At 53.0% G+C, this 26,293-nt stretch overlaps 1 protein-coding gene and 1 long non-coding RNA gene across 9 annotated transcripts in view; one reads left to right on the top strand and one right to left on the bottom strand.

Annotated features, from left to right (window-relative positions):
- The window catches only part of LRRC27 (leucine rich repeat containing 27), a 53,658-nt gene that overhangs the window by 11,905 nt on the left and 15,460 nt on the right, over positions 1-26,293 (bottom strand). For 3 of the 7 annotated variants that reach the window (XM_054503352.2, XM_054503349.2, XM_054503351.2), the window contains exons 5-11: positions 25,678-25,830; positions 21,811-22,180; positions 18,268-18,414; positions 14,351-14,447; positions 9,070-9,188; positions 3,680-3,806; positions 2,228-2,383 (exon numbers count right to left, since the gene is read on the bottom strand). In XM_054503352.2, the coding sequence (XP_054359327.1) occupies positions 2,312-2,383; positions 3,680-3,806; positions 9,070-9,188; positions 14,351-14,447; positions 18,268-18,414; positions 21,811-22,180; positions 25,678-25,830 (1,085 nt within the window). In that variant the 3' untranslated portion in view covers positions 2,228-2,311. Of the gene's footprint in view, positions 1-2,227; positions 2,384-3,679; positions 3,807-9,069; positions 9,189-14,350; positions 14,448-18,267; positions 18,415-21,810; positions 22,181-25,677; positions 25,831-26,293 lie in introns of those variants that run through there. The other 4 variants (XM_054503347.2, XM_054503348.2, XM_054503346.2 and 1 more) reach the window with 2 other exon arrangements.
- Positions 14,377-21,830, top strand: LOC129045107 (uncharacterized). 2 transcript variants are annotated; one of them, XR_008504881.1, is made up of 4 exons: positions 14,377-14,744; positions 15,433-15,700; positions 21,170-21,261; positions 21,371-21,830. It is a non-coding gene; the product is annotated as an uncharacterized LOC129045107 (long non-coding RNA). The 2 variants fall into 2 exon arrangements; XR_010127493.1 differs by having other exon boundaries at positions 15,542-15,700; positions 21,371-21,817.

The following is a 26,293-nucleotide window of genomic DNA, read 5'->3' as shown; positions in this document are numbered from 1 at the left end:
AATTTTGTAAGAAACTGTCAAACTGTCTTCCAAAGTGGCTGTACCATTTTATATTCCCAACAATTAATGAGTGTTCCTGTTGCTCCACATCCTCACCAGCATTTGGTGGTGTTTTAGATTTTTTGTGTGGTGAATCTCCTTGTCTTAACTTGCATTTCTGATGACACACAATGTGAAGCTTCTTTTCACATGCTGATCTGCCATCCATGCGTCTTCTTTGATGAGGTGTCTCTGCAGATTCTTGGCCCATTTTTTTATTGGCTTGTTTGCTCCTTTTTGTTGAGTTTTTCAGAGTTCTTGGTATATTTTAGATAACAGTCCTTTATCAGGTGTATCTTTTCCAAATATTGTCTCCCAGTCTGTGGCCTGTCTTATCCTTTTGGCAGTGTCTTACATAGAACAGAAGTTTTTGATTGTAATGAAGCCCAGCTTATCAATTATTTCTGTCATGGATCTTGCTTTTGGTGTTGTATTTAAACATCAGCACCATACCCAAGGTCACTTAGGTTTTCTCCTATGTTATCTTGTAAAAGTTGTACGGTAACACATTTTACGTTTAGGTCTATGATCCATTTTGAATTAATTTTTGTGAAGGGTGTGAGGTCTATGTCTAGATTCTTTTTTGTTTTTGGCAGTTGTTCCAGTACCATCTGTTGAAGACTACGCTTTCTCCACTGAGTCGCTTTTGCTCCTCTGTCAAATCAGTTAACTCAGTTAACTATATTTGTGTGGGTCTATTTTGGGGCTCTCTATTCTATTTGTCTATTCTTTTGACAATATCACACTGTTATTGTAGCTTTAGAGTCTTCAAGTTGGGGGGTGTCAGTCCTCTGACTTTGTTTTCCATCAATACTGTGTTGGATATTCTAGGTCTCATCCTCTCCATAAATGCTTTAGAAACAGTTTGTCAATATTCACAAAATAATTTGCTCAGATTATGATTGGGAATGCATTAAACCTAAAGTTGGGAAGAACTGACTACCAACAATATTGAGTCTTCCTATCCATGAACATGGAATATCTGTCCATTTATTCAGTTATTTCATTAAAGTTTTGTTGTTTTCCTCATATAGATTTTGTATACATTTTGTTAGATTTTTACTTAGTACCATTTTTTTTGGTGCTAATTTAAATGTTATGTTTTAATCTTAAATTCCACTTGTTAATTGCTGGTACATAGGAAGGTGACTGAGTTATGTATATTAACCTTGTATCCTGTAACCTTTTCTATAATCACTTATTAGTTTCAGGAAATTTTTGTCAATTCTTTCGGATTTCCTACATAATCATGTCATCTGAGAATAAAGACAATTTTATTTCTTGTTTCCCAATCTGTATACCTTTTATTTCCTTCTCGTCTTCTTGAACTAGCTAAGAGTTCCAGCATGAGTCTGAAAAGCAGTAGTGAGAGGGAATATCTTTGCCTTGCTCCTGATCTTAGTGGAAAAGCTTCTAGTTTCTTGCCATTAAGAATAATGTTAGCTGTAGGTCTTTTCTGGATGTTCTTTAACAAGTTGAGGAAGTTCCCAGCTTATCCTAGTTTGCTGAGAGTTTTTATCATGATAGGTGTTATATTTTGTCAGATGCTTTTTCTGCATCTATTGATAAAACCAACTGATTTTTCTTGTTTAGCTTACTGATGTGATGAATTGCATTGTCTGATTTTTGAATGTTGAATTAGGGTGTGTGATTGCTTTTACACATTGCTGGATTTGATTTCTGAATGTTGAGAATTTTTGCATCTACATTCATGAGTGATATTGGTCTACACTTTTCCTTTCTTGTAATATCTTTGTATGATTTTGGTATTAAGAGTAATGCTGGCCTCAGAGAATGAGCTAAAAAGTTTTCTCTCTGTTTCTATCTTCTGGAAGAGATTATCGAGAATTGGTATAGTTTCTTCCTTAAACCTTAAATGTTTGGTAGAATTCACCAGTGAACCCTTCTGGGCCTGTGATTTCTGTTTTGGAAGGTAATTAATTATTGATTAAATTCCTGTAATAGATACGAGCATATTCATTTCTTCTGTAAGTTTTGGCAGATGTTGTCTTTCAAGGGATTCATCTATTTCACTAAATGTATCAAATCTGTGGCTAGAGTTGTTCATAATACCAAATCGACTTCTCTGTCCATAATGTGAAATGATGGGTTAAGACACAGATGTTTTGCAGCCCTAAGAGGCAGGGTTTGGGTGTCCAAGGACAAGGTCATACTCATGAACGACGGATTTAGAAAGAATAAGAGTTTATCTAAAGGCAGATACAAACTCCTTGGGCTGAGGAGGAAAAGAGTCTCAGAAGCGGGGTCCAAGTCAGGTTGGGTGGGGTCTCCATGAAGTGGCTCCACATCCTGCCCTCATGTCTCCTCTCTCCCATCTCCGGCTCTAGGAGAGAGGGAAACAGTGGAAATGGTGGGAGTGGAGCCTGCAGATGGGGTGTGGGGACAGGAAGGCCAGGGCTGCTTCCTCCCCCGTGACAGTGCTGCTTGCTCTGGGGGTAGCCCGGATGCAGCCCGCACCAGCCTGACCTGTGTTCGGGCATGGTACACTGACCTGGAAGAGGCCACCAGCCAGGGGCCTTGGGTAGCCTGAGAGGACAGGCCAGCGTTCTTATGGCTGCAAGAAGGGTGGGGACATGGGTATCCAGGTTCACTGCCAGGGACGGCAGCTGTGTCCTTCTACAGCTGGATGGGCTGGCCAGGCAGCAGTTCGGGCAGCAAAGCACTTTCCTTCATTCCTGCGTGTCTCCCACAGCCCAGGATACTCCAAGTACCAGGAGGTGGGCATCAGGGTATGCTGAGTGAATAAACAGCACTGGCGGTGGCTGAGAGGATGGTTAACATTCCAAATATATAGGAGCCACTTCCGTAAGCAGTACTGCTTAGGAGGCTCCTCGTCAGGAGGCCTCGGATCCCCATGAATATCGGCCTTCCTACATAGACACCGAGCATGTCAGCCATGGTCCGGGTGGCCTCAGCCAGACCCCTCTCTGCAGTGACGCCCCTCATGGCCCAGCCCTGGGCCCAGAGCCTGGATCAGCTGGGTGCAAAGCCTCAAGCAAGGATCCCACAGACATGTGGAGAGGACTGGTTCCCGGTCCCTGTCAGCAGGCCACCACTCCTGCCATCAGATTCCCAGTGCTGAGATGCCAAGGCCCGCCATGGGGCCTGGCACATTTGAGGGCTCAGCCCCTCGGCTGAAATGTTTTCCTTCTCATGTGACCAACTGTAATTCTGGGAATTTCTACACCTCATAAGACACATTCCACACAGTCCCACGGTTTTAGAGAGCGCATGCTCTGAAGAGGCACAGTGAGTTCTCTTCATTTTTAATAAAACAATGTTTTAGGCTGTGCACAGTGGCCCAGCACTTTGGGAGGCCAAGGCAGGTGGATCACTTGAGGCCAGGAGTTCGAGACAAGGCTGGCCAACATGGCAAAATCCCATCTCTATTAAAAATACAAAAATTAGCCGGGCATGGTGGTGTACACTTGTCCCAGCTACTCGGGAGGCTGAGGCAGGAGAATCACTTGAACCTGGGAGGTGGAGGCTGCAGTGAGCCGAGATTGTGCCACCACACTCTAGCCTGGGTGACAGAACAAGACTCCGTCTCAAAAAAACAAAAACAAAACAAAACAAAAAACACCCCACACTTTTTTAAACAGAACCAAGAAATCCTTACAATTTCCAGATCCTCGGCAGCCTTCCTCATCTCCTCCAGCGGGGCCTGGCCATGGAATCTTCTCTGCTCATGCATTTGGGGGATGTGCTGTTTTATCTTCTCTTCTAAATTTCCCTCCTGGAGGGCACTGAGAAACAAAGGGCAAAGACGGAAATGACTTGACACATTTACTCTCATCCTAGCAACTCCCGCCGTAACCAGGGAGAAAGCGTGTGTCTTTCTTCCCAGACCAAACAGTGGTCCTGAGGCTCCCGCACACCTGTGCCAGTTACTGTGGAGCTACCCTGGGCCTCCCGGGCACCCACTCTCCTCCAGACTCACACCGGGGGCCTGGGCTGCCTCTCCCATCCCTTCTTCAGTAGTTCAGAAGCTGCCAGAACACACACTATTCTTATTTAAAAACCTCAAATTGATTTAAGATATGACACATTTAGGACACTGCACACTGCGCCACATGAAAGGAAAAGCAGGTTTCTGTTCCCACATGGAATACACGGTTTTCCCAAATCCTTAAACAGACAAACAGAAAAGTGTATTCAATTTTGATTTTAAACATATTTTCTGTTAGCACTGGGGCTCAGGGGTTTGGGGTTCCTTTAATTTTAAAGACAATGACTCAGTGGTAGAAAGAGCCGGGAATCTGCTGCAGGTGAGCTGTGGGGTGGCGGGGTCCACTCCAGTCTGCATGAGTGTGGGGCCCCAGGGTGTGGACGTGGTGTAAGTATGGGTGTGGAGGTAGATGTAAGTGTGGGTGTGGAGGTAGATGTAAGTGTGGGTGTAAGTGTGGGTGTGGAGGTAGATGTAAGTGTGGGTGTGGAGGTAGATGTAAGTGTGGGTGTAAGTGTGGGTGTGGAGGTAGATGTGTGGGTGTAAGTGTGGGCGTGGAGGTAGATGTGAGTGTGGGTGTAAGTGTGTGTGTGGAGGTAGATGTAAGTGTGGGTGTAAGTGTGGGTGTGGAGGTAGATGTAAGTGTGGGTGTAAGTGTGGGTGTGGAGGTAGAAGTAAGTGTGGGTGTGGAGGTAGATGTAAGTGTGGATGTAAGTGTGGGTGTGGAGGTAGATGTAAGTGTGGGTGTGGAGGTAGATGTGTGGGTGTGGAGGTAGATGTAAGTGTGTGTGTGGAGGTAGATGTAAGTGTGTGTGTGGAGGTAGATGTAAGTGTGGGCGTGGAGGTAGATGTGAGTGTGGGTGTAAGTGTGGGTGTGGAGGTAGATGTAAGTGTGGGTGTGGAGGTAGATGTAAGTGTGGGTGTAAGTGTGGGTGTGGAGGTAGATGTAAGTGTGGGTGTAAGTGTGGGTGTGGAGGTAGATGTGTGGGTGTGGAGGTAGATGTAAGTGTGTGTGTGGAGGTAGATGTAAGTGTGGGTGTGGAGGTAGATGTGAGTGTGGGTGTAAGTGTGGGTGTGGAGGTAGATGTAAGTGTGGGTGTGGAGGTAGATGTAAGTGTGGGTGTAAGTGTGGGTGTGGAGGTAGATGTAAGTGTGGGTGTAAGTGTGGGTGTGGAGGTAGATGTGTGGGTGTGGAGGTAGATGTAAGTGTGGGTGTGGAGGTAGGTGTAAGTGTGGGTGTAAGTGTGGGTGTGGAGGTACATGTAAGTGTGGGTGTGGAGGTAGATGTAAGTGTGGGTGTAAGTGTGGGTGTGGAGGTAGATGTAAGCGTGGGCATGGAGGTAGATGTAAGTGTGGGTGTAAGTGTGTGGGTGGAGGTAGATGTAAGTGTGGGGGTGTGTGTGTGGAGGTAGATTGTGTGTGGAGGTAGATGTAAGTGTGGGCGTAGAGGTAGATGTAAATGTGGGTGTAAGTGCGGGTGTGGAGGTAGAGGTAAGTGTGGGTGTAAGTGTGGGTGTAAGTGTGGGTGTAAGTGCGGTGTGGAGGTAGAGGTGTGGGTGGAAGTGTGGGTGGGTGGAAGTGTGGGTACGTGTAAGTGTGTGTGGGTGTAAGTGTGGGTGCGTGTGTGTGTGGGTGTAAGTGTGGGTAGGTGTAAGTGTGGGTAGGTGTAAGTGTGGGTGGGTGTAAGTGTGGGTGCGTGTGTGTGTGGGGGTGTAAGTGTGGGTAGGTGTAAGTGTGGGTGTAAGTGTGGGTGAGTGTAAGTGTGGGTGTAAGTGTGGGTGGGTGTAAGTGTGTGGGTGTGTGGGTGGGTGTGTGTGGAAGTGTGGGTGGATGTGTGTGGGTGGATGTGTGGGTGGGTGTAAGTGGGTGTGTGTGCGCGTGTGTGGGTGTGTGGGTGGGTGCAAGTGTGGGTGTGTGTGGATGGAAGTGTGTGGGTGTGTGGGCGGAAGTGTGTGTGGGGGTGTGTGGGTGTGTGTGTGGGTGTAAGGGTGGGTGTAAGGGTGGGTGGGTGTAAGGGTGGGTGTAAGTGGGTGTAAGTGTGTGGGTGTGTGGGTGGGTGTGTGTGGGTGTAAGTGTGGGGGTGTGTGTGGGTGTGTGGGTGGGTGTGTGGGTGTAAGTGTGTAACTGGGTTTAAGTGTGGGTGGGTGTAAGTGTGTGGGTGTGTAGGTGTGTGGGTGTGTGTAAGTGTGTGGGTGTAAGTGGGTGGGTGTAAGTGTGGGTGTAAGTGTGGGTGTAAGTGTGTGGGGGTGTAAGTGTATGTGGGTGTGCGGGTGTGGGTGTGTGGAAGTGTGTGGGTGTGTAGGTGTGTGGGTGTGTGTAAGTGTGTGGGTGTAAGTGTGGGTGGGTGTAAGTGTGTGGGTGTGTGGGTGTAAGTGTGGGTGGGTGTGTGGGTGTAAGTGTGTAACTGTGGGTTTAAGTGTGGGTGTAAGTGTGTGGGTGTGTAGGTGTGTGGGTGTAAGTGCGTGTGGGTGTGTGGGTGTAAGTGTGTAAGTGTGTGGGTGTAAGTGGGTGTAAGTGTGTGGGGGTGTAAGTGTGTGTGGGTGTGCGGGTGTGGGTGTAAGTGTGGGGGTGTGTGTGGGTGTGTGGGTGGGTGTGTGGGTGTAAGTGTGTAACTGTGGGTTTAAGTGTGGGTGGGTGTAAGTGTGTGGGTGTGTAGGTGTGTGGGTGTAAGTGTGTGGGTGTAAGTGTGGGTGGGTGTAAGTGTGGGTGTAAGTGTGGGTGTAAGTGTGTGGGGGTGTAAGTGTGTGGGTGTGTAGGTGTGTGGGTGTAAGTGCGTGTGGGTGTGTGGGTGTGTGTAAGTGTGTAAGTGTGGGTGTAAGTGTGTGGGGGTGTAAGTGTATGTGGGTGTGCGGGTGGGTGTAAGTGTGGGTGTAAGTGTGGGTGTAAGTGTGTGGGGGTGTAAGTGTGTGTGGGTGTGCGGGTGTGGGTGTAAGTGTGGGTGTGGTCATGGGCATGGTGTGGGCATTGGTGCAGGCGTGGGTGCATGCGCCACTGTGAATACAATGGTACACAGTCTCAGCCTCCCCCAAGACCCTCTTACTCCCAGCAGCAGGATTTGTGCCGGTTTTGCTTGCTTTTCAGAGTAACTATGGAAAAGAAAGCATGATGTCCTCTGGAGTCCTACAGAACGGAGCCCCCAGGTCAGGGCATGCTCTGTGTCAGCGCCTCAGACCCCAGCTCTTACTGTGCCCCAGGGTGATGGGGGTGAGCGGGCCACTGTGGTCTGCTGTGGGCTTTTTAAAGGCCAAATATGGCAGGTAAACTCCGTGGAAGATGTAAGAGAACATTCAAATGTCTGAGACGAAATGGTTTTAGTCTAAGCCATTTTCACAAGGTTGGGGAGTTAATCCAACCTAGTTGGCCTTCGAGATTTTCCCCAAACGCTCTCAGCCTCCATGAGGAACAAATTCTGCAGGAACAGAACATGCCCTTTGTCACCTACAACTCATCCCACCTCACCCTTCCTTCAGGTTTCTTACATCGCAGCCGGGATCCAGGGTACGTTAAACTGAGGGAGGAGCCCCCTGGCAGACGAACGCTGAGCAGCAGGGCCAGGGGCCAGGCCCACGGCCTTCCAAGCTCAGGCCCCACGGTCTCTTCTGCTCTGGCCTCTGAGTGCAGTGAGGCTCCTTCAGTGAGAGCCACAGCGAGCCAGGAAAGCCCGGGGGTACCGGAGAGCAGTGCTCATGCCGTGGGGTCTCCAGTGGTCTCCCTGGGGCCAGCCTTGGCTTCCCAGGATGCCTGGGAGGTGCGAGGGAGGGGCCCAGCTGAAGAGTCAGCGTGGGAAATGCCTGGACAAGAAGGCGTGTCCACACTGAGGCTCCGTGTCAGCCTGGTCCTTATACACGGCTCAGAGGAGGTGGAGATGACTAGGGAGCCCAGTGATCATCCCCAGGGTGCAGCCACTAACCCAGCTATAGAAGCTGTGAACGCGGAAAATCAAAGGAGTGTTGCTGTGAGGTGACAGGGGTGAACCCCGGACCCCCAGCAGCTGTGAGGTGAGAGGGTTCATGAACCCCGGACCCCCGAGCTGCTGTGAGGTGAGAAGGGTGAGCCCCCGGGAACCCTGAACAGCTGCTGTCACCCTCCCAGTGAAGCCCCTCCCCTCCCCTCAAGGCCCAGCCAGGGACCCACCCAGGGACCAGCCTCCAGCTTCCATCCTTGCCTTGTGCCCCGACTCTGCTCTGTCCACCAGGCGCTGTGAAGCGTGTCCTGCTGTGGACTCGCCGCGCCACCCAGTGCTCCTCAGCCCCATTTGCTCCATCCATCCCTACTCCCCAGTGCCAAGTGCATGCCTCTGAGCCCCTACCCTTCCCCTCACGTTGGTCCCAGGTTAGCACCAGGCTTCCCGAATAGCCCTCCCTGCTCTCCTGAACTCCAGGCCCCTCTGTGGTTCACCAGCAATGCCTGATGGGCCTGTCCTGCCTTTCCCCGGGACGACAACCTGCCCAGCAGCCTGGCCGCCCCCTGGCCAGGGACTAAAAATCAAAACGTCTCAAGTGCTTCCTGACACAGCTTCTCAGTTCTGGCTGTTTCCTCCACCCCATGGTGGCTACTTTGCCTGGGTCCCCTTCACCTGGGTCAACACCTGGCCTCGCTGCCTCACCTAACACCCCATGAGGGGAAGGACTGAGCGGCCCTGAGGGTCAGGTCTAAGGAAGCTGGGGTGGGAAGAAATGGGATCAGAACTCAGCATGAGAAGACCTGGGGAGGCAGCGGGGGTGAGGTGGGGAGGGCACAGCAGGGCAGGGCACGGACTGCAGCAGGTGGATCTCGGATCGCGTCTCCCCTCAGCGCCCACGGCAGCACCCATTACAGAGGGCTCGGGAGCACTCTGTATCCTGGTGACCTACAGGCGCCATGGCTGGGTGACAGCAGTTCCCTGAGGGCAAGGACCCCATCTTCCAGGGTTATCTGGCTCTCCCTGGAGCCCACCACAGCCTGGAGCCCACCACAGCCGGGAGGTTCAGGGCTCCTCAGTGCATGCTCATGAAATAACAGCACCTGCCCGTGGGTGGCTGGCTGAGCCCTGGAAGGACTGAGTCCCAGTCGCAGTTACCAACCTCATTTCTTTACTTGATCGTGGCGATTTCTCTTTGCTTGGTTTCATTTTTCCAGGTGGATTCAGTGGTACTTTCCCGTTATCTACCAGATCTGTAGCAGAGGGAATCTTTGATGCCACCTAGGAAAATGCAACAAGATGATTTCTGGAATCCCAGTAGATGCTGTTTTTCCACAAAGCTAACCTGCAAGGTGTGTTAGACTAGCTCCTCGTCCATGAAGAGGTGGGTCCGAGGCCGCCCCGGGTAGATGGTCCCTGTGCAACCATCTACCAGTCATCCCCCCAGGTCTTGGCTAGCTCTCGTGCCCTACTGGGATCTCAGTTTGGACATCTTTTTGGGGCCTCCCTGACAGCCCAAGCTGGGGTAGGAGGTAAAGATGCAGAGTGAGGGGACTCTGGGGTAGCTCGGAAGGCTGCCCTGCATGCCCTTATGCCCCCCACGCCAGGTTTGCCGCAGCAGCTGGCTTCCTACAGGCGTCCTTAGATGGCCCCTCTCCACAGGGGCCCCAGATCTGTTTCTCCAGCTTCAGTGCCAGAGCCTGGGAGACCTGGGAGGACCCAACACTCGCTGTGATGTGCAACCTAGGCAGGAGGAGGCTAGCACCCCAAGGGCGGCGTGACCAGAGCTGCTCGCTGCCTCCAGTGGACACATGTGAGAGCCACGCTGACCCCTCCGGACCTCAGGGAGCTTTGGGCCTGTGCGGGTGCCTGCAGCGTGCAGTGAGCACATGTGTGTCTGTGTGTTACCGGGGACTGTCAGAAACCAAAGGATGACAAAAACAGGTAGGAGGGAACCCTGACAACAGAGTGGGAGAGAAGAACTTCCAACCAGGGGCTACTGCAATGTGGAGACTCGTAGGATCCATTTAGCATTTACTGAGATGATGTTTGGAACTGTTCTATCTGCCATTCTCTCCTCCAAATGTATTTCTAGGCCTGGGCCTTTGTCTGGCCATTAGTTTAACCCTAGTACATGCCTGACACTTAGAAAGTGTTTGGCAACCAGAACGGGCGGAAAGATGGGAGGCAGGGAGGACCAGGGACCACCCACCAACCTTTTCCTATCCCTCCCACCCCACCATAAAGCAAGGCACAGGCTGCAGACACAGCAGAGGAAACTCTTGGCTGACTGAGAGCTGGGACACTTTCAGGTGATCAGGATTCTCCCAAAGGTTCTTCCAACAGAAAGAAAAGAACAAATGCTAAATCCTGGCCGGGCGCAGTGGCTCACACCTGTAATCCCAGCACTTTGGGAGGCCGGGGTGGGCGGACTGCTTGAGGTCAGGAGTTCAAAACCAGCCTGGTCAACATGGCGAAACCTGTCTCTACTAAAAACACAAAAAAATAGCCAGGTGTGGTGGCGCATGCCTGTAGTCCTAGCTACTCAGGAGGCTGAGGCAGGAAAATCGCTTGAACCTGGGAGGCAGAGGTTGCAGTGAGCCAAGATTGTGCCACTGCACTTCAGCCTGTCTCATAAATAAATACATAAATAAATGCTAAATCCAGTGGGTGTTTTTTCTTTTAAAATCAGACACTTAATTTTATTTTAAAAGACATTAAAAGTATGTATTTGGAAGGAAGTCCACCCATCCACATTTTACTTCCACTCTAAAATATAGAGAAGGAAGACTTTTTCGAACATCCAGTTCTTGAGTGAGCAAGCAAAAACCAAATATAAACACGAACACACCGGCGAAGTCTACAACAGGCTGCTGCTTTGGTGGCGTGGAATGGGCTTTGCGCCAGGGTTTGTATGTCGAGTGTCAAACATGCAATTGATGTGAAGCCCAAAATATGGGCTCAAGTCATGGCTGGTTTCAGAGCGACATGAAGAGAAGTGCAGTGCGTTTTACAAAGCAGGTGACAGACCCAGGCTTTACCCAGCCACAGGCTTTAGCTCTGTAGCCCTTTCAGCAGCTGCAGACTCAAGGCTCCCACCCCATCGAATGTACTCGGGGTGTGACCTCACAGTGACAGATCAGCAAAAGCACATGCAGGGCAGGGGGCACACCCCCAGGACCAGGCTGCAAAGCTAGCGGCCATGATTCCCCAGGCCCGCCCAGCCCAGCCTATCCCAGCCCAGCCCGTGGGTGCCACTGGCCAATGGGATCCACCCAGCAGTGGCCACCCAAGGCCGTGGCGCCCTCTCATGTCCTCCTGCCCAGCTGCAGGGAGCTGGGAGGCCAGCAGCCTGGGAGCTTGCCCTCCCTGGGCCAATGCATGGAACCACTTCCCTGTTATGGACATGGAAATTGGAGTTTTATTTATTTATGCTTGTCTCTCTAACAACACTGAAATACACAGATACACTTCTGTGTATATAAATGCTTATATGATTGCTTTTATTTCTATAAAATGGACTCCTAAATGTGTTCAAAGAAGGACACGTTCTTCACTTGGAAGGATGCCTTCCGAGCAGCTGGTGGCAGCAGCCTCCATGCTCTATCCCACGCTCCACCACCTCAGCACCTTTCCACGCTGCTCCACCACCTCGGCTCCTCCCCACGCTACTCCACCACCTCGGCTCCTCCCCACGCTCCATCACCTCGGCTCCTCCCCACGCTGCTCCACCACCTCGGCTCCTCCCCACGCTACTCCACCACCTCGGCTCCTCCCCACGCTGCTCCACCACCTCGGCTCCTCCCCACGCTGCTCCACCACCTCGGCTCCTCCCCACGCTACTCCACCACCTCGGCTCCTCCCCACGCTGCTCCACCACCTCGGCTCCTCCCCACGCTCCACCACCTCGGCTCCTCCCCACGCTGCTCCACCTCGGCTCCTCCCCACGCTCCACCACCTCGGCTCCTCCCCACGCTGCTCCACCTCGGCTCCTCCCCACGCTCCACCACCTCGGCTCCTCCCCACGCTGCTCCACCTCGGCTCCTCCCCACGCTCCACCACCTCGGCTCCTCCCCACGCTGCTCCACCTCGGCTCCTCCCCACGCTCCACCACCTCGGCTCCTCCCCATGCTGCTCCACCTCGGCTCCTCCCCATGCTGCTCCACCACCTCGGCTCCTCCCCACGCTCCACCACCTCGGCTCCTCCCCACGCTGCTCCACCTCGGCTCCTCCCCACGCTCCACCACCTCGGCTCCTCCCCATGCTGCTCCACCTCGGCTCCTCCCCATGCTGCTCCACCACCTCGGCTCCTCCCCACGCTCCACCACCTCGGCTCCCTCCTGCCGACCACACAGGCGCCTGCACCTCACGTCCACCCTACGTGTCCCTCACAGGCTGAGCATCTTTTCATGTATTTATGGTGGCTTAGATTTCCTCTTCTGTGGACTGCCTGCCATACTTTTTGCCCATTTCTTCTACTGGATTCTCAGATTTTTAAAATCAATTAGTAGCCATTCTTTGTATATTAGATATGAACATTTAGGCACAAAGATTTTCCCTTGGACTCTGACTACAGCACTCTGGGCCATACAAAGTATCTCACCAGTGCCTGAGGCAGTGCAGGCCCAGAGGGTGGCACAGGGCAGCAGCAGGCCTCTCCATGCGTTCAGCTGCCTCACCCAGGGCCTGTGGGGTGCGCAGAACAGCAGCCAGCTACCACGGAGCCCTGCCTGCTGCCACAGCCGAGGGTCTGCCTCTGCGCTAGGTGTGCGCTCCCGTGGGCTGGGCCTGTGCCTGGTCCCCTCCCTGCTCAGAGCAGGCCATCAATACTCGCTGACTGAACTGCTCTATCTCATGATAGATGAGTTTCTAGAAAACCTATTTTTTTCTTTTTTAAGAAACTGCAGACACTCTCACTGTGACGGTCTCACAGGACTCAGAAGCACGACTGTGGCAGCATCTACCCCTCCTCTGCGCCCCCCTCCCCAGAGCCATAGCCCTCCCCACAAAGTCACTGGGTTGGTGTACGTTCTTCCAGACCAATGAGAGTTTTTGTGCACTGTCCTACAACTTGTGCTGCTTTAACTTACAGCGACTTCTTCGAGACACTTTCAGGCCAGTGGATGTGATCACTGACTCACCCTTCCGTCGGCCACAGAGGCAGCCCATGGTCTGGATGTGACAATTTAGCCATCTCCATCTGTTGACATTTAAAGTTTCCCATATTTTTGCTATAATTCAGCTCTGAAAGCATTCTTAGCAATGTCTAATTGTGCAAGTATTTTTATTTCTGGAAGTGGCAAAATATGTATTTTTAAACTTTCCCACATATTGGGGAAATTAGGAAAAAGGTGACAGCAAAGATGGTGACTGAGTGTCCTGTGGGGCCCAGGACCTGAGAAGGGTGAGATGCAGTCCTGGTTTATCCAACGCATTGGACACTGTGAATTCCTAACTCTGAGCCTTGTTCTGAGGTTATGTAAGATGTCACCATCAGGGAAGCTGGGCCGGGGGGAGATGGAAACACTATTTTTGCAGCTTTCCTGTAAGTCAAAAACTAGCTCAATACAAAGTTAGACAAAGGAAACACTCCTGAACTGTCCAAGCAGTCCACGCTGGCAGGCCCACGTGGCCACACTCTCTGCTGTAGGGTGAAGCCCTTGGAGGCCTTACCCCAGCTAAGGGGGCTGCAGAGGCAACCCGTGGCCTTTCAAAGTAACACACAGGGAGCATCTCTTAGAAGAAAGAACTGAAGAAACATCTGCGACCAAATTCAACGGCACATTTGCCTGACTATGCTCACAGGACAGAGAAGCAAGCCAGGTGCATTCTGGAGGGAGGAGCCACCGGCTCCCACCACCCTGTGCCCACGGCCCTGTGCCCGGCTGGACTACGACCCTCACACAGTCTGGGGAAAACGGGAAGAGAGGACTGTACTCAAGATGTCCCGTGTCCCATAGCTTAAGAGCTGGCAATCTTGGAGGACGGTACTCAGGATATCCCGTGTCCCATAGCTTAAGAGCTGGCAATCTTGGCTTCCAGGGAAACTGCCTGCCCCGAGGTCCAGAGACCAAGGGTGAGGAGCCCAGAAAGACCTCTGTAGGGCCCACCTCGACCTCAGCTGCTTTTTATCTTTTGAATCTTTTCCCCTCATCTCCTCTTTCCCCTTCCCTCTTTGAGCTTCTAATTCCTCAGACAGGAGCCAAAAGTCAGTGAGCCAAGAGGCAAGCCCTCAAGGCTGGGGCGGGAAACTATCCCCTCCGGCTGGGCAGTGAGCAATGGTTCTGGATGCTGCACTCCAACCCAGCCCCACCGGCCAGCAGCCTGCACAGGCAGCTTCCTCCCTAAGTCTCGGCTCATCCTCCATGGACAGGGATGCGTGTGAGCACCCACCCACCCTCGGGACTGGACTAGTGCCCGGTCACCGCCCACGCACGCCGTACCATGCTCCTCCGCGGAGGCAGGAGTTTGCTGAGTTCTTCCTTCCTCTTCCTCATCCTCTGGGCTCGCTCTCTCCACTCCTGCAGTGCCCTTTTCTCTCTGGAGAAAGAGAAGGTTAATGTCATAAGTTGCAGGCAGCTTCGAGCCAAGGCTACAGGATTTCTCTGTCATTTTACAGCTTGTGGTGCACCTGTCTCCAGGGGGCACAGGCTGGGGGCATGCATGCCCTCTGGGTGGGAGTCTGAATCACAGCCTCTTCCTCCGGGCACATCTGGGCAGAGCCGGGAATGCCGGGTTCTATCCCGAGGCCCTGTGTGTCGGTGCTGCCAGCAGTGACTGACGCTGGGGGCCAACCCCACCCAGTGACCAAGGAAAAGGCATCAGGACCCCTTTCAGGTAAGGGCACCAGCTGGGGCTGCCACCACAAGCGCTGAACGACGGGTTGGGGGTGCCTGGCTGCGGGTACTTGTCGACATAAGGTCTGTCTGTGGAAGATCTGAATGCCTGTCTCTAAGTCCCTCCCTTCAGACACTTGAGTTTCACTTTTAAAAACAGGCATCTGGCCAAGGCGGGTGGATCACGAGGTCAGGAGATCAAGACCATCCTGGCTAACGTGGTGAAACCCCATCTCTACTAAAAATAGAAAAAATTAGCCGGGTGTAGTGGTGGGCGCCTCTAGTTCCAGCTACTCGGGAGGCTGAGGCAGGAGAATCGCTTGAACCCAGGAGGCAGAGGTTGCAGTGAGCCAAGATTGAGCCACTGCACTCCAGCCTGGGTGACAGAGCAAGACTCTGTCTCAAAAAATAAAATAAAACAAAACAAAACAAAACAAGAACAGGCATCTTCGGGCCTCCCCAGTCCCAAGCCAGAGTCACATGCTCCCTCCTCACAGCTCGTCGCCTAGGGCTGTGAACATCCCGAGTAACGCCCACATCTGCGGCTGGGCGGGGCTCCTCGTGTGTGGCTGGGGTGGAATGAGGTCCCCAAGAGCCCTTACCCAGGCCCAGGGCTCCACCCCCGGAAGGCCAGCTCTCCAGCCTGCAGGACTCCTGTGGTTGGTGCCCCCTCTCCATCCTGCCCCCAGATCCGGCCTCCTCTTGTCTCTCCCATCATCATCCTGGATGCCTGGGCCGCAGTCCGGATTTTCCTCGACGCCTCCACCTGACATCTGCTCTCCTTCCTTGCGGTCACAGCAGCTCAACCCTTCTGGGCTCTACCCGGCCCACAGCCCACCTCTGACCACCTTCCTGCTGAGGGCTCCATCCTGAGTCAGTGCTGCCTGGGATCAGAGCCTGGCTGCGTCCTCTCCCGGTGCCACCTCAGGGCACAGGTGGTCTCAGCAGCTACCTCAGGTGAGGCTGTGTCCTGACACCTGCCTGGGTGTGTCCCAGCCCCCAGCCCCCAGCCCCAGCCAGGCTGGTGCCCCCCGTGTCCCCACTCAGCACCATGTGTGGCGCTGGACCCGCTGTGCTCCTGGACGAGGGCCTCCACTTAGTGTCACTGTCTTCTGGTCACGCCTTGGGAAGCAAAGGGGTGACGCTGTCCACAGGGTGATGTGAAGGGGGCTGTGCTGGGTCTGGGCCCTCAGAATAGGCCTGCCGAGCTGCTCACTAGGAGACTGCAGGACACTGGCTCTGGGCTCCAGGCAGGAAAATAAAGAAGAAAGAGTTCAATTGCTCTTTGTATCCAAGAACTTCTCTTCCATGAAGGTGTGGGATGAGGCCTGAGCCTGGTGTCTGGGGGTAAGAGTGCCCTTTCTGCCCCCTGCAGCTGGTGGTGCCCAGAGAGCCTGGGGCAGGGGCTGAGCCTACGGAAGGTCTCATCACAATCACCTCCATCACAGCCATGGCCAAGAGGGAGTGGGACTCCCACAGGCAGCCTCCTGGCAGGGCAGGTGATACCTGAGGAGTCAAGGGGGCAGGTGTCTGGACACCCACTTCAGAAAATGGTACCTTGAAACTGGCAGAGCCGAGGCAGGAATGGGACCCACCTGCAGCAGGGAAGGGAAGGGAGGTGCCTGCTGAGGCACACAGTGAGGGGAGGGCAGCTGGCATGCTCGACAGGCGGGGCTGGTCCTGGGGGGCTCACCTCGCAGTGACTGATGGGCCCGGCTCTGTAGAGCTACCCTGAGGGACGGTGTGGGGCGACTGATGGGCACCAAAGGAAAGCCTTTCCGGTGCTCCCTGGGCCCCAGCAGCTGTGGCCCGTGGCCGGCAAGACCTGGTTCCACAGCGATGGGCTTTCTGGTGCAGCCCGGACCACACTCCCATGTCCTAGGATAGCCCTAGAGTGGTCAGTCAGCCTCATCCTTGCCCATCAGTATGACAGCCTGGGGCAGGGGACCAGCTCTGAGGGCTTCACCTCACTCATCTTTTTAATGAAAAAGACAACCAACTACAATGTCTGGCTGGACATTGGGGGACAGCTGTAGACAATCACAGAATCTGTGTGCTGAACACAGTCCCTATCACACGGTCCCAAGAGAAAACAGCACACACACAACAGGGTGGCTTCAGGAGGGTTTATTCACGTTGGGGAGGGAGCATTCAGGAGGGTTTATTCACGTTGGGGAGGGAGCATTCAGGAGGGTTTATTCACGTTGGGGAGGGAGCATTCAGGAGGGTTTATTCACGTTGGGGAGGGAGCATTCAGGAGGGTTTATTCACGTTGGGGAGGGAGCATTCAGGAGGGTTTATTCACGTTGGGGAGGGAGCATTCAGGAGGGTTTATTCACGTTGGGGAGGGAGCATTCAGGAGGGTTTATTCACGTTGGGGAGGGAGCATTCAGGAGGGTTTATTCACGTTGGGGAGGGAGCATTCAGGAGGGTTTATTCACGTTGGGGAGGGAGCATTCAGGAGGGTTTATTCACGTTGGGGAGGGAGCAGGTGAGCCACAGGGCGGTGCAAGAGCTCTGTGCCAGTGAGGGCCGGGCTACAGCCACCCACAGGACAGACCAGGGAAGGAGAGATTGCCAGAACCCAGAAGGAGGGAGAGGCTGGACTCGGCCAGCTCCAGGCAGCTCACAAAGAAGCCACGAAAGTAAAGACGAGGCCCTCGCCCTCCCGTTCCTCCTTGACCTCCTGCTGGGGGCCCCCACTGGCCAAAGCCAACCACCAAGTGAGGGGCACGGGGTGCTGTGGCTGTGGTCCACGCCAGCCGGACTCCTGGGGCCCAGGGAGGGGTGGAGCCAGGTGGTCAGTGGAGCTGGAGGACAGAGAAGACACTGAGGACACTGAGCATATCGGCCAACACACCTCGCAAGGTGGTGGCACTGGCGGCAGTCACAGCAACCCAAGAATGAACCTCCCTGATGACCATGTCAGGGCCTGGAATACTCCAGGGAAAATGAGGAGGGAAGGACTGAGGAATAACAAGAAATGAGGGAAAAGGACAAGAAAGCAGGCAGGTGTCGTGAGGAAGCTAGGGCAAAGATGGACACAAGGGGGCGACCGCAAGCACTGCAACTGCGCCTGTCCCACAAGGAGGCCTCAGGGCTACAAACAAGGGAGCAAGGCCCCTGCACGCAAGGCCCTGCAGACCACGAGTGCTGCGCCTGCCCCACACGGAGGCCTCAGCACCTGCCCCACACGGAGGCCTCAGCACCTGCCCCACACGGAGGCCTCAGCACCTGCCCCACACAGAGGCCTCAGCACTTGCCCCACATGGAGCGCTGCACCTGCGCCTGCCCCACACAGAGGCCTCAGGGCTACAAACAAGCGAGCCCGTGCGCGGCGCTGCAGACCACAAGGGGCACGTGCAGCTCGGCTTCCAGGTGAGGAAGAGACGGATCCTGGATCAGCATCAGTGAGGAGAGAACTAACTAAACACTTCCACAAGGCCTGCCATAAAATCACAGCCGAGTCCCAGTTCCAGGTGCATTGGGCCGGCAGCGCGGACCCCCACCCTGTGTGGACTCACCGTCTCTGCTGCTCCATCAGAGCCTGCTTCTCCCGGAGCTCTCGGAGCGCCGCCGCTCGGCTCTCTTCCAGTCTTTTTGCTCGGATCGCCATTTGGTATGGTGACAAGAGGTTGGGTAAGATGCTCCTGGAGGAGGCTGTCTTCCTTCTAAAATTACAGAGTGTTTTTAGCTGAATGTTTAACAAAACCCTGTGACGGTAATTCATACAACATGTGAAACGTAAAAGGAGGGCCTGTGGATCATCTGCTCATCAGAACAATTATCACGACTAGAAGCTGCAGTCACCCCACAGAGTCCACAGTCTTGACTGTTGATTTCAGGACACGTAATGAAGATGTGTGGATGGCAGCAGGACACTGTCCCAACACGCCCACTGCCAGCCAGCTACTTTCCCAGGACGCTTGACAGTCAGCTTGGGAAATGCACCTGAAGGACGTGCAGCCTTGGCAGCTGCACCCGACCTGCTTGAGACCAATGCCGCACCCTTGTCTGACCTGGACAGAAACGCCTGCGGAAGCAGGGGGCCTGGCCAGCAGCTCGCCCAGGCTGGACGATGTGACGTGCCTGGAGTTCAGGTGCATGGGGTGGTGCTGCAGCAGGTCGGAATCCCATCGCTGGGTGATGTGGGAGCAGGGGGCGGGGCAGGCAAGGCCATCAGAAGGCGCCTGGCCTCCACAGACACATTCAGGCAGGGTCAGATACCGGGTCCCCTTGAGGGAAGCCTGCGGGACAGCAGAGGGGATAGCCAGTAACACGGTGGGGTCGCACGGTGCTGGAGACTCCCTCTCCCTGCCCATGAGAGGGAGCTGACAGGTGTGCCTGGTGTTTCCTCCCAGTGAAAACACCTGGGGAAAACCAGGCCGGAGATAGGGGCTCTGAGCCCAGGACTGAGAGCCAGCCAGGTTCCAGAACATGACACCTCCTCACCATGACCCTTGCACCAAAGCAGCTTAAGAAACACAACTGGAAGCCCTGCCTGGTCTTCCCTCTGAAACCAAACACCTCGCCCAGAGGAGAAAGGCCCATCCCATTCCACGGCCTGCCCTGTGCAAAGCCTCACACCAGCAGCCCACCTCGGGAGGCCACAGCCAAGCAGCATGCCCGGTGGCCACGTCCCAGGAGGCTGGCCCGCCCCACCACGCTGCACGACCTTTCACCCTCATCTTCCGCATCTGCACGGGAACAGCAGTGACTGTCCCTCGTCTTCCCCGTCTGCACGGGAACAGCAGTGACTGTCCCTCGTCTTCCCCGTCTGCACGGGAACAGCAGTGACTGTCCCTCGTCTTCCCCATCTGCACGGGAACAGCAGTGACTGTCCCTCGTCTTCCCCGTCTGCACGGGAACAGCAGTGACTGTCCCTCGTCTTCCCCGTCTGCACGGGAACAGCAGTGACTGTCCCAGCAGAGCAGAGAGGGCAGGCATGGCCTGTGCTCTGGGACAGGGGTCATCTGGGGTGTGTGCTGGGCACTGGCCTTTAACCTGCTGCTGTTGGAAGGGCAGGTGGCCCGGGCTCTATGGAACACCAGGTCTCCTGTCGTGGTCTCAGGGTCCTGAGCAGTATGGAGAAGCTGCCCCAGAGGAAGGCCTGCTGGACATCAGAATCAGGCTGGGGCAGTGATGCTCCATTGTACTCCAGCTCCATGTTTGATGACTTCAGAATGCTTTTATTCCCTCCCAATATAACTTTGGGATTTCAGGACCAGACCATTATTTACCTATGATTTTTACATAACATCACTTTTCTTGCAAGTATTTTGGACGTGAGCACTCAGCCTTATAAGCAGGCCCATGCCACATGAGTCACCTTGGACCGGGCCTGCTGCTCCCTGGCCAGAGAACACAGAGCAATGCCAGCTTCCCGAGTCCCAGACCCTCAGGAAGGGCCACCACCCCGAGCGCGGACCAGGGCCATCATCTTAGAGCTTCTTCTTAATACCTGTGACCCCACGACAACCTGACCAAGTGGGGAAACTGAGGCCCCGATAATGCATGTGACACCACAACCACTCCCGTGGGAAAGCTGAGGCACTGAGTGGCTCTCTATGGCTCACCCTGGGCAGAGGCAGCAGAGGGGGAAGACAACATTCAGGGTCCACCCAACAATGGGGCAGGGGCTCCAGGTTGAGGCTTCCTGCCAGAGGCTCCAGTTCTCTGCTCCAACTTCCCAAGCCACCCAAAGCAATCTCCGAAGGCTAGGGTCTAGTATCCAAATCTGACATATTGATCAAATTATAAGTACTATTAATAAGCATACCACAATTCACTTGGATTAGCTATTATTAGGGTCCCTAACAATAAATAAATAAATGAAGGGAGGAGGGAAGAAAAGAGGTTTCTAAGCAGCAGGCTCAGCATATTCCTGCCCTTTTACCGTGCGACTGTGTGAACTGAGAACACCACAAGCGTGTTGGAGCCTCTGAGGCCTCGCTGTAGCTGGGAACCTGCTGTGCGTGCTGCCAGGACATCCTACACTTTAATCTGTTAGTGATGCTTCCAAGGTTTGTTTTGTCCTGTTTGAATGTTCAAACCTACAGCACAGCTGAAAGATCAGGGCCGTGAGTGCTTCATGCCAACACCTCCGGGAAGGTCTGGTGCCACCGTGAACCTGCTCATGCTGGACGCTGCGTGGAGCCTGAGGGACCACAGACCACCGCGGCCTCCAAGAATCTTCACCCCCAGGAAGCCATTGTTGTCCCCTCGACTATGACGATCTGCCTCTTGAGAATGCATGATCTAGATTCACTAATTGTTATTTTGCAGTATTTTCTCTTTAGATATTTACACACACACAGGCACATATACCACATGCAGGCACACACACGCATACCACAGATACACACCTCCCATATGTGTAGGCGCACGCCCTATCACACCCATGATTCGAGTTTTTCTCTCATGTAGCCTCTGCAGAGCCTGTTTCCTAAGGACCCTTGTCCTGGGTGTGAAAAGAAAATAAAATCTCGGCCCCCAAACTCACTGTGCCAAAGGCAAAGGTAAGCTTGGGAAGTGGGCCGCACAACGACTGCCTTCCTTTTGTCCCCAGGCAGCTGCCATTTGTTTTCTGCATAACTGACCTTTCCCCCAACTCCTCTCTTTTCACAGGTAAAATGTGGATTCAGTGAGCACTGATCGAAGCCTCACAAGAATGTGGCCACTTGGTTCACCGCCTGCCCCCACTTTTACTATTCTTTCCTCCTTTCCCTGCTGCCCATTCTTTCTCCTTTAAACGCTGACATCCTCAAAGCTCTCTCTGGAGAAAGCACAGGCCACAGATCTTACTGTCACTTATGTCTCTTTTCCCCGGGCGCATCCTCAACCTTGGCAAACTCAGCCTCTGAATGGACTGAGCTCTGCCACAGATGCTCTGGGCTTGATGCGGATCCCCGTTACCCTAAACCTGGGACCGGCACTCGCTGCACAGTAAACGGTGGCAATGTGGAGGGACACTTTAAAAGCTGGACCTGATGTTTTAAAAGATAATTTAAAATAATTGTACAAATTCGCAAAGATCAAGAAAATCCCCCGTTGCTTTTAAGTTTTACCTGAAAACCTGTCTTGGCTTTGGCAGTTCTTCCTCACTGTTCAAGGCCGCCTTGAGATTTGGAGGTAATTCCCTCGGTAAGAGCTGATTTCCCAGAACGTCTGCCTTCACGTGCTCAACAATCTCCTTCCTCAGCTTCCAAAAGCGCCTGATCTCCTCGCTAGGCCAGTTCTCTGAGGAGTCAGCAGACTTCCTGAGTTCACTCAGGTCTGGCTTTTCCACAGACAGGAGAAAGCCGGCCTTCTCTTTCATCACGGCCCCCTCTGGGTCCTGAGCGTTCACAGCTCCTTCGTTAGACGCGTGGTCTCCAGACAACTTCAATCTTGGGCTCGGGAGGTCACGGAGGGTCATCTCTCTAACCGGTGGAGCCTCTGGTAGAGTAAGAAACCGCTTTAGTAGCTACTGTCAATGCCATCCCCCTATGACTTATTCAAAAAGCCAGTGACGGCCTGGATGGTGGGGGGTGGGGTGCCCAGATCCTCCATGGCCGCCACATTCCCTGTCAATCCAAACAATTCCCGTCACCCCACCTGCACCACGCCAGGCTGCTGCGGCACACAAAGCAGTTCCACATGGAGGGAATGGAAACAACACTGCCAGAAGCACACCTGGACTCTTCCACACAGGCCCCACCAGGCGCACCTGACCTGACCCTTCCCTGCAGGCACCGCCGGGCACACCTGACCCTCCCACACAGGCCCCACTGGGCGCACCTGATCCTCCCCCGCAGGCACCGCCGGGCGCACCTGACCTGACCCTCCCACATAGGCCCCACCGGGCGCACCTGACCCTCCCCCGCAGGCCCCACCAGGCCCCACTGAGCACATCTGACTCTCACGCAGGCCCCACCGGGCGCACCTGACCCTCCCATGCAGGCCCCACCGGACACGCGTGACCTTCCCACACAGGCCCCATAGGACACGCGTGACCCTCCCACACAGGCCCCACGGAGCACGTCTGACCTTCCCACACAGGCCCCACCGGACACGCGTGACCTTCCCACACAAGCCCCACTGAGCACGTCTGACCTTCCCACACAGGCCCCACCGGACACGCGTGACCTTCCCACACAGGCCCCACTGAGCACGTCTGACCTTCCTACACAGGCCCCACCGGACACGCGTGACCTTCCCACACAGGCCCCACTGAGCACGTCTGACCTTCCTACACAGGCCCCACCGGACACACGTGACCTTCCCACACAGGCCCCACTGAGCACGTCTGACCTTCCCACGCAGGCCCCACCGGGTGCGCCTGACCTTCCCACATAGGCCTTACCACTTTGGAGGGACTTTTTGCATGTGTACACGGCTAATCTTGCCACATTTAATCAACATTTCTGCTTCCCCTCAGATCACTCAGAATCTTTCTAAGTAATGTTTAGCCCATTATGCCTGCTTTTCTTGTTTGGTGATGCTTTTGTTGACTTTCTCAAAACACGACTTCAGGGAGGCACTCCAGGCACTTTGGGAGCCATTGGGACCTATTGGCCAGGCTTCTCCCAGCACGTGCCCAGCACGACCTGAAGGCTGAGTGAGACCCCAGGTGGCCGTCACAGTGGACACAGGTGCATGGACGTCACGCCCCTGGCTGCCACGTGCTCCTGACTGCCGCAAGCTCGGGGTCTTAGGTTTGAAAGGAAAAGTTTTAAAAAATGGGCAAACATGCTTCAAAACGTCCTAAGAAGTCGTAAAATTCCCCCGGGGGTACAAGTGACTAGAAACATGCATATTTGACCAATCTGCCTGTCGACAACTGATTCAGGGCCAGGGACAAAACTGAAATTCATGAAAATGAAAGCAAACAGGAAGAGTGGGATACAGCCAAAAGACTTTTTTTTTTTTTTTTTTTAAGACAGAATCTCACTCTGTCATCCAGGCTGGAGTGCAGTGGCACCATCTAGGCTCCGCCTCCCGGGTTCACACCATTCTCCTATCTCAGCCTCCCAAGTAGCTGGGACTACAGGCGCCCACCACCACGCCCGACTAATTTTTTGTATTTTTAGTAGAGACAGGGCTTCACCTTGTTAGCCAGGATGGTCTCAATCTCCTGACCTTGTGATCCGCCCACCTCGGCCTCCCGAAGTGCTGGGATTACAGGCGTGAGCCACCACGCCCGGCCAGCAAAAAGACTTTTTAAAGTAATTGAAAGGGCAAAGTGCTAAAAATATACATAGTAGCTGAAAAATCACTCTATGTGGCCCTAAAACCTAATAGAAAAGAGTCAGAAAATATTTATTTTTGACCAGTTACTTAATGTATTTTTTTCAAACTTATAGAAAAGTTGCAATAACACTGCTGAGAAGTTGGTGGACCCCGCACCCCATCAGCAGCCGCTGGTGCCTGGCCCCCGAGGCTACCTGCCCCCGTGAGCCTGCCCGCCCTCGCCTCTCTGTCTGGGGTGCTCATGCATTTCCTATAACACTCAAGGGTAACTTCAGACATCCTGCCCCTCCACCCTCAGATGGAGATGCTCACACATCACCATAGCGATTCACCAAAACCAGGAGTGTCCCATCGCTGACTTCTGTCGTTCACTGACTGGCCTTCCTCACACCTTGATAACTGTTCCAGTAATGTCCTTTATCATATTTGTCCTGGCCCAGGATCCAATCCAGGATGAAGCAGCACATCCAGTTTCCTATTCCTTTAGTCTCCTTCAATTGGAATGAACCTTCAACTTCTCTTTTTTATCCTGATCCTCCAGCGGGGTCTGTCCGTGTCTCCTGAGCTCCCTGTGTCCTGGCTCGGCTGTGCCTGATGGTTCTGCCCCTCTATCCTTGTCCCGGCTGTCTCCAGGTCCTGGTCCTATCTCTCCTCGGCCACCCCATGCCCTCAGCTACCTGTCCCCACTCCTGCCAGGTGCCCAGTGCCCTCCACCTGCCAGTCCAGCGGCTACTTTTCTTTTCCTATTCTATCACAACGTCCTGGCAGCGTCAGGGTCAAGGGTGCCAGAGCCAGGCAGCTTCAGAGCAATGCACCAATGCAGGCCGCTATAACCTGGTTAAAATATGTCTACAAACAACTCAGCAAGCACAGGGCCAACGGCTGATTCTTAATCATTTAAAACAATTTCCAAATAGAGGCCATCTGGGTCAAAAGTACAAGGTCACATGTTATTTACAAAGACCTAAATTAATTTACACATTTCAATTATAGCACATATATAATTATCTCGGCTAATGGTTGCAAACATGCATTTTTCTTAAGTATCAAAGTACATCACAAATAGTAAAATTTTAAATATTCTGAAAACATTTCAGAATATGTACTTTTTTGGCGAGGCTTCATTATGATTCTCCTTTATCCCAATTTAACTTTACTTTTTCCAAGTGTAACTACAATGCGTACTCAAGACCAGAACACATCATGAGCATCTGAAAATACCTGGCTGGCAGTACATTGAAAGAATGGAACAGGTCAATGAGCACCCACCAACAAGGTGATTAGATAAAACGTGTCTACAGGGCCATTTTCCTGCCAATTTCTTGTACCTCGTTAGGAATAAGGAATATTTCATTGTGCTTATTTTAAAATAGCTGTCTAATGGAGCATCAAGTCATTCCTGAAGCAGCTGCCTGCGGGTGGCTTGGAGGTGATAACTGTTTCATTTGATTGATCACAATAAACTTCTACCAAAATCCACTTGAGCCAGGATCTATAATGTGCCCAGATTTATAGAACCAAGGAAAAGTCACAGAGGTAATTGGGTCGGCCTGAGATCAGCGTACGCTGTGTCAACTCAGCAGAGGACCCATGACTCCTCTATTTCTCAGGACGTTATTAAAGAGAAGACAGGTTCTGCCCTGATTTTAAAAAGCTGTAACTTCAACGTTAATGTGATTTGTCATAAATCACCTCCTACAAACCTTGAGAAGTTGGATTTCTGGGGAGAGAGTGTTCTACTGCCCACATCCGCAGGAAGCGCTGGATAGCCACCAATCCCTTCTGCACAACGAGCTGAGGAGGGAATTCCAGAGGGCAGTGTCTTAGGTTCAGTGCTTTCAGCGTGGTTATGCTCCCTGCAGTGGAGGAAAAAAAAACCGTCAGCATTTTATATACCATTCTTGAAATGAAAATGAGGAACAAATAAAAACTTTTTACATTTTAAAATATGATTCTATTCAGTATTTGGGGTAAAATCATGTTAACAGATGTCAAAGATTTGCTTTAAAGGTAACTCTGCAGGAGACAGATTCCGCAAATTAAGACCAGGATAGTTACCAAAAAACAAATAAATAAAATCAAACAAACAGAAGCAGCCACAACCACCTTCACAATTCTGTATAATTCAGAATACAAAGTCGCTATATTATCTAAAATGCCCATTTTCAATATAAAAACTACCAGACATGCAAAGAAAAGGAAAATGTACCCTACACTCAGGAATGGAGCAGACAATGGAAACTGTCTTGGAGGAGGCCCAGATGTTGGGTTTAACAAAGACTTCAAAGCCGCCATTTAAATATGTTCAAGCAAATGAAG

Source organism: Pongo pygmaeus, chromosome 8, assembly GCF_028885625.2.
Source record: "Pongo pygmaeus isolate AG05252 chromosome 8, NHGRI_mPonPyg2-v2.0_pri, whole genome shotgun sequence".
Taxonomy (NCBI): domain Eukaryota; kingdom Metazoa; phylum Chordata; class Mammalia; order Primates; family Hominidae; genus Pongo; species Pongo pygmaeus.
The sequence above is the reverse complement of the archived record's forward strand: the minus strand, read 5'-3'. Positions and strand labels throughout refer to the sequence as shown.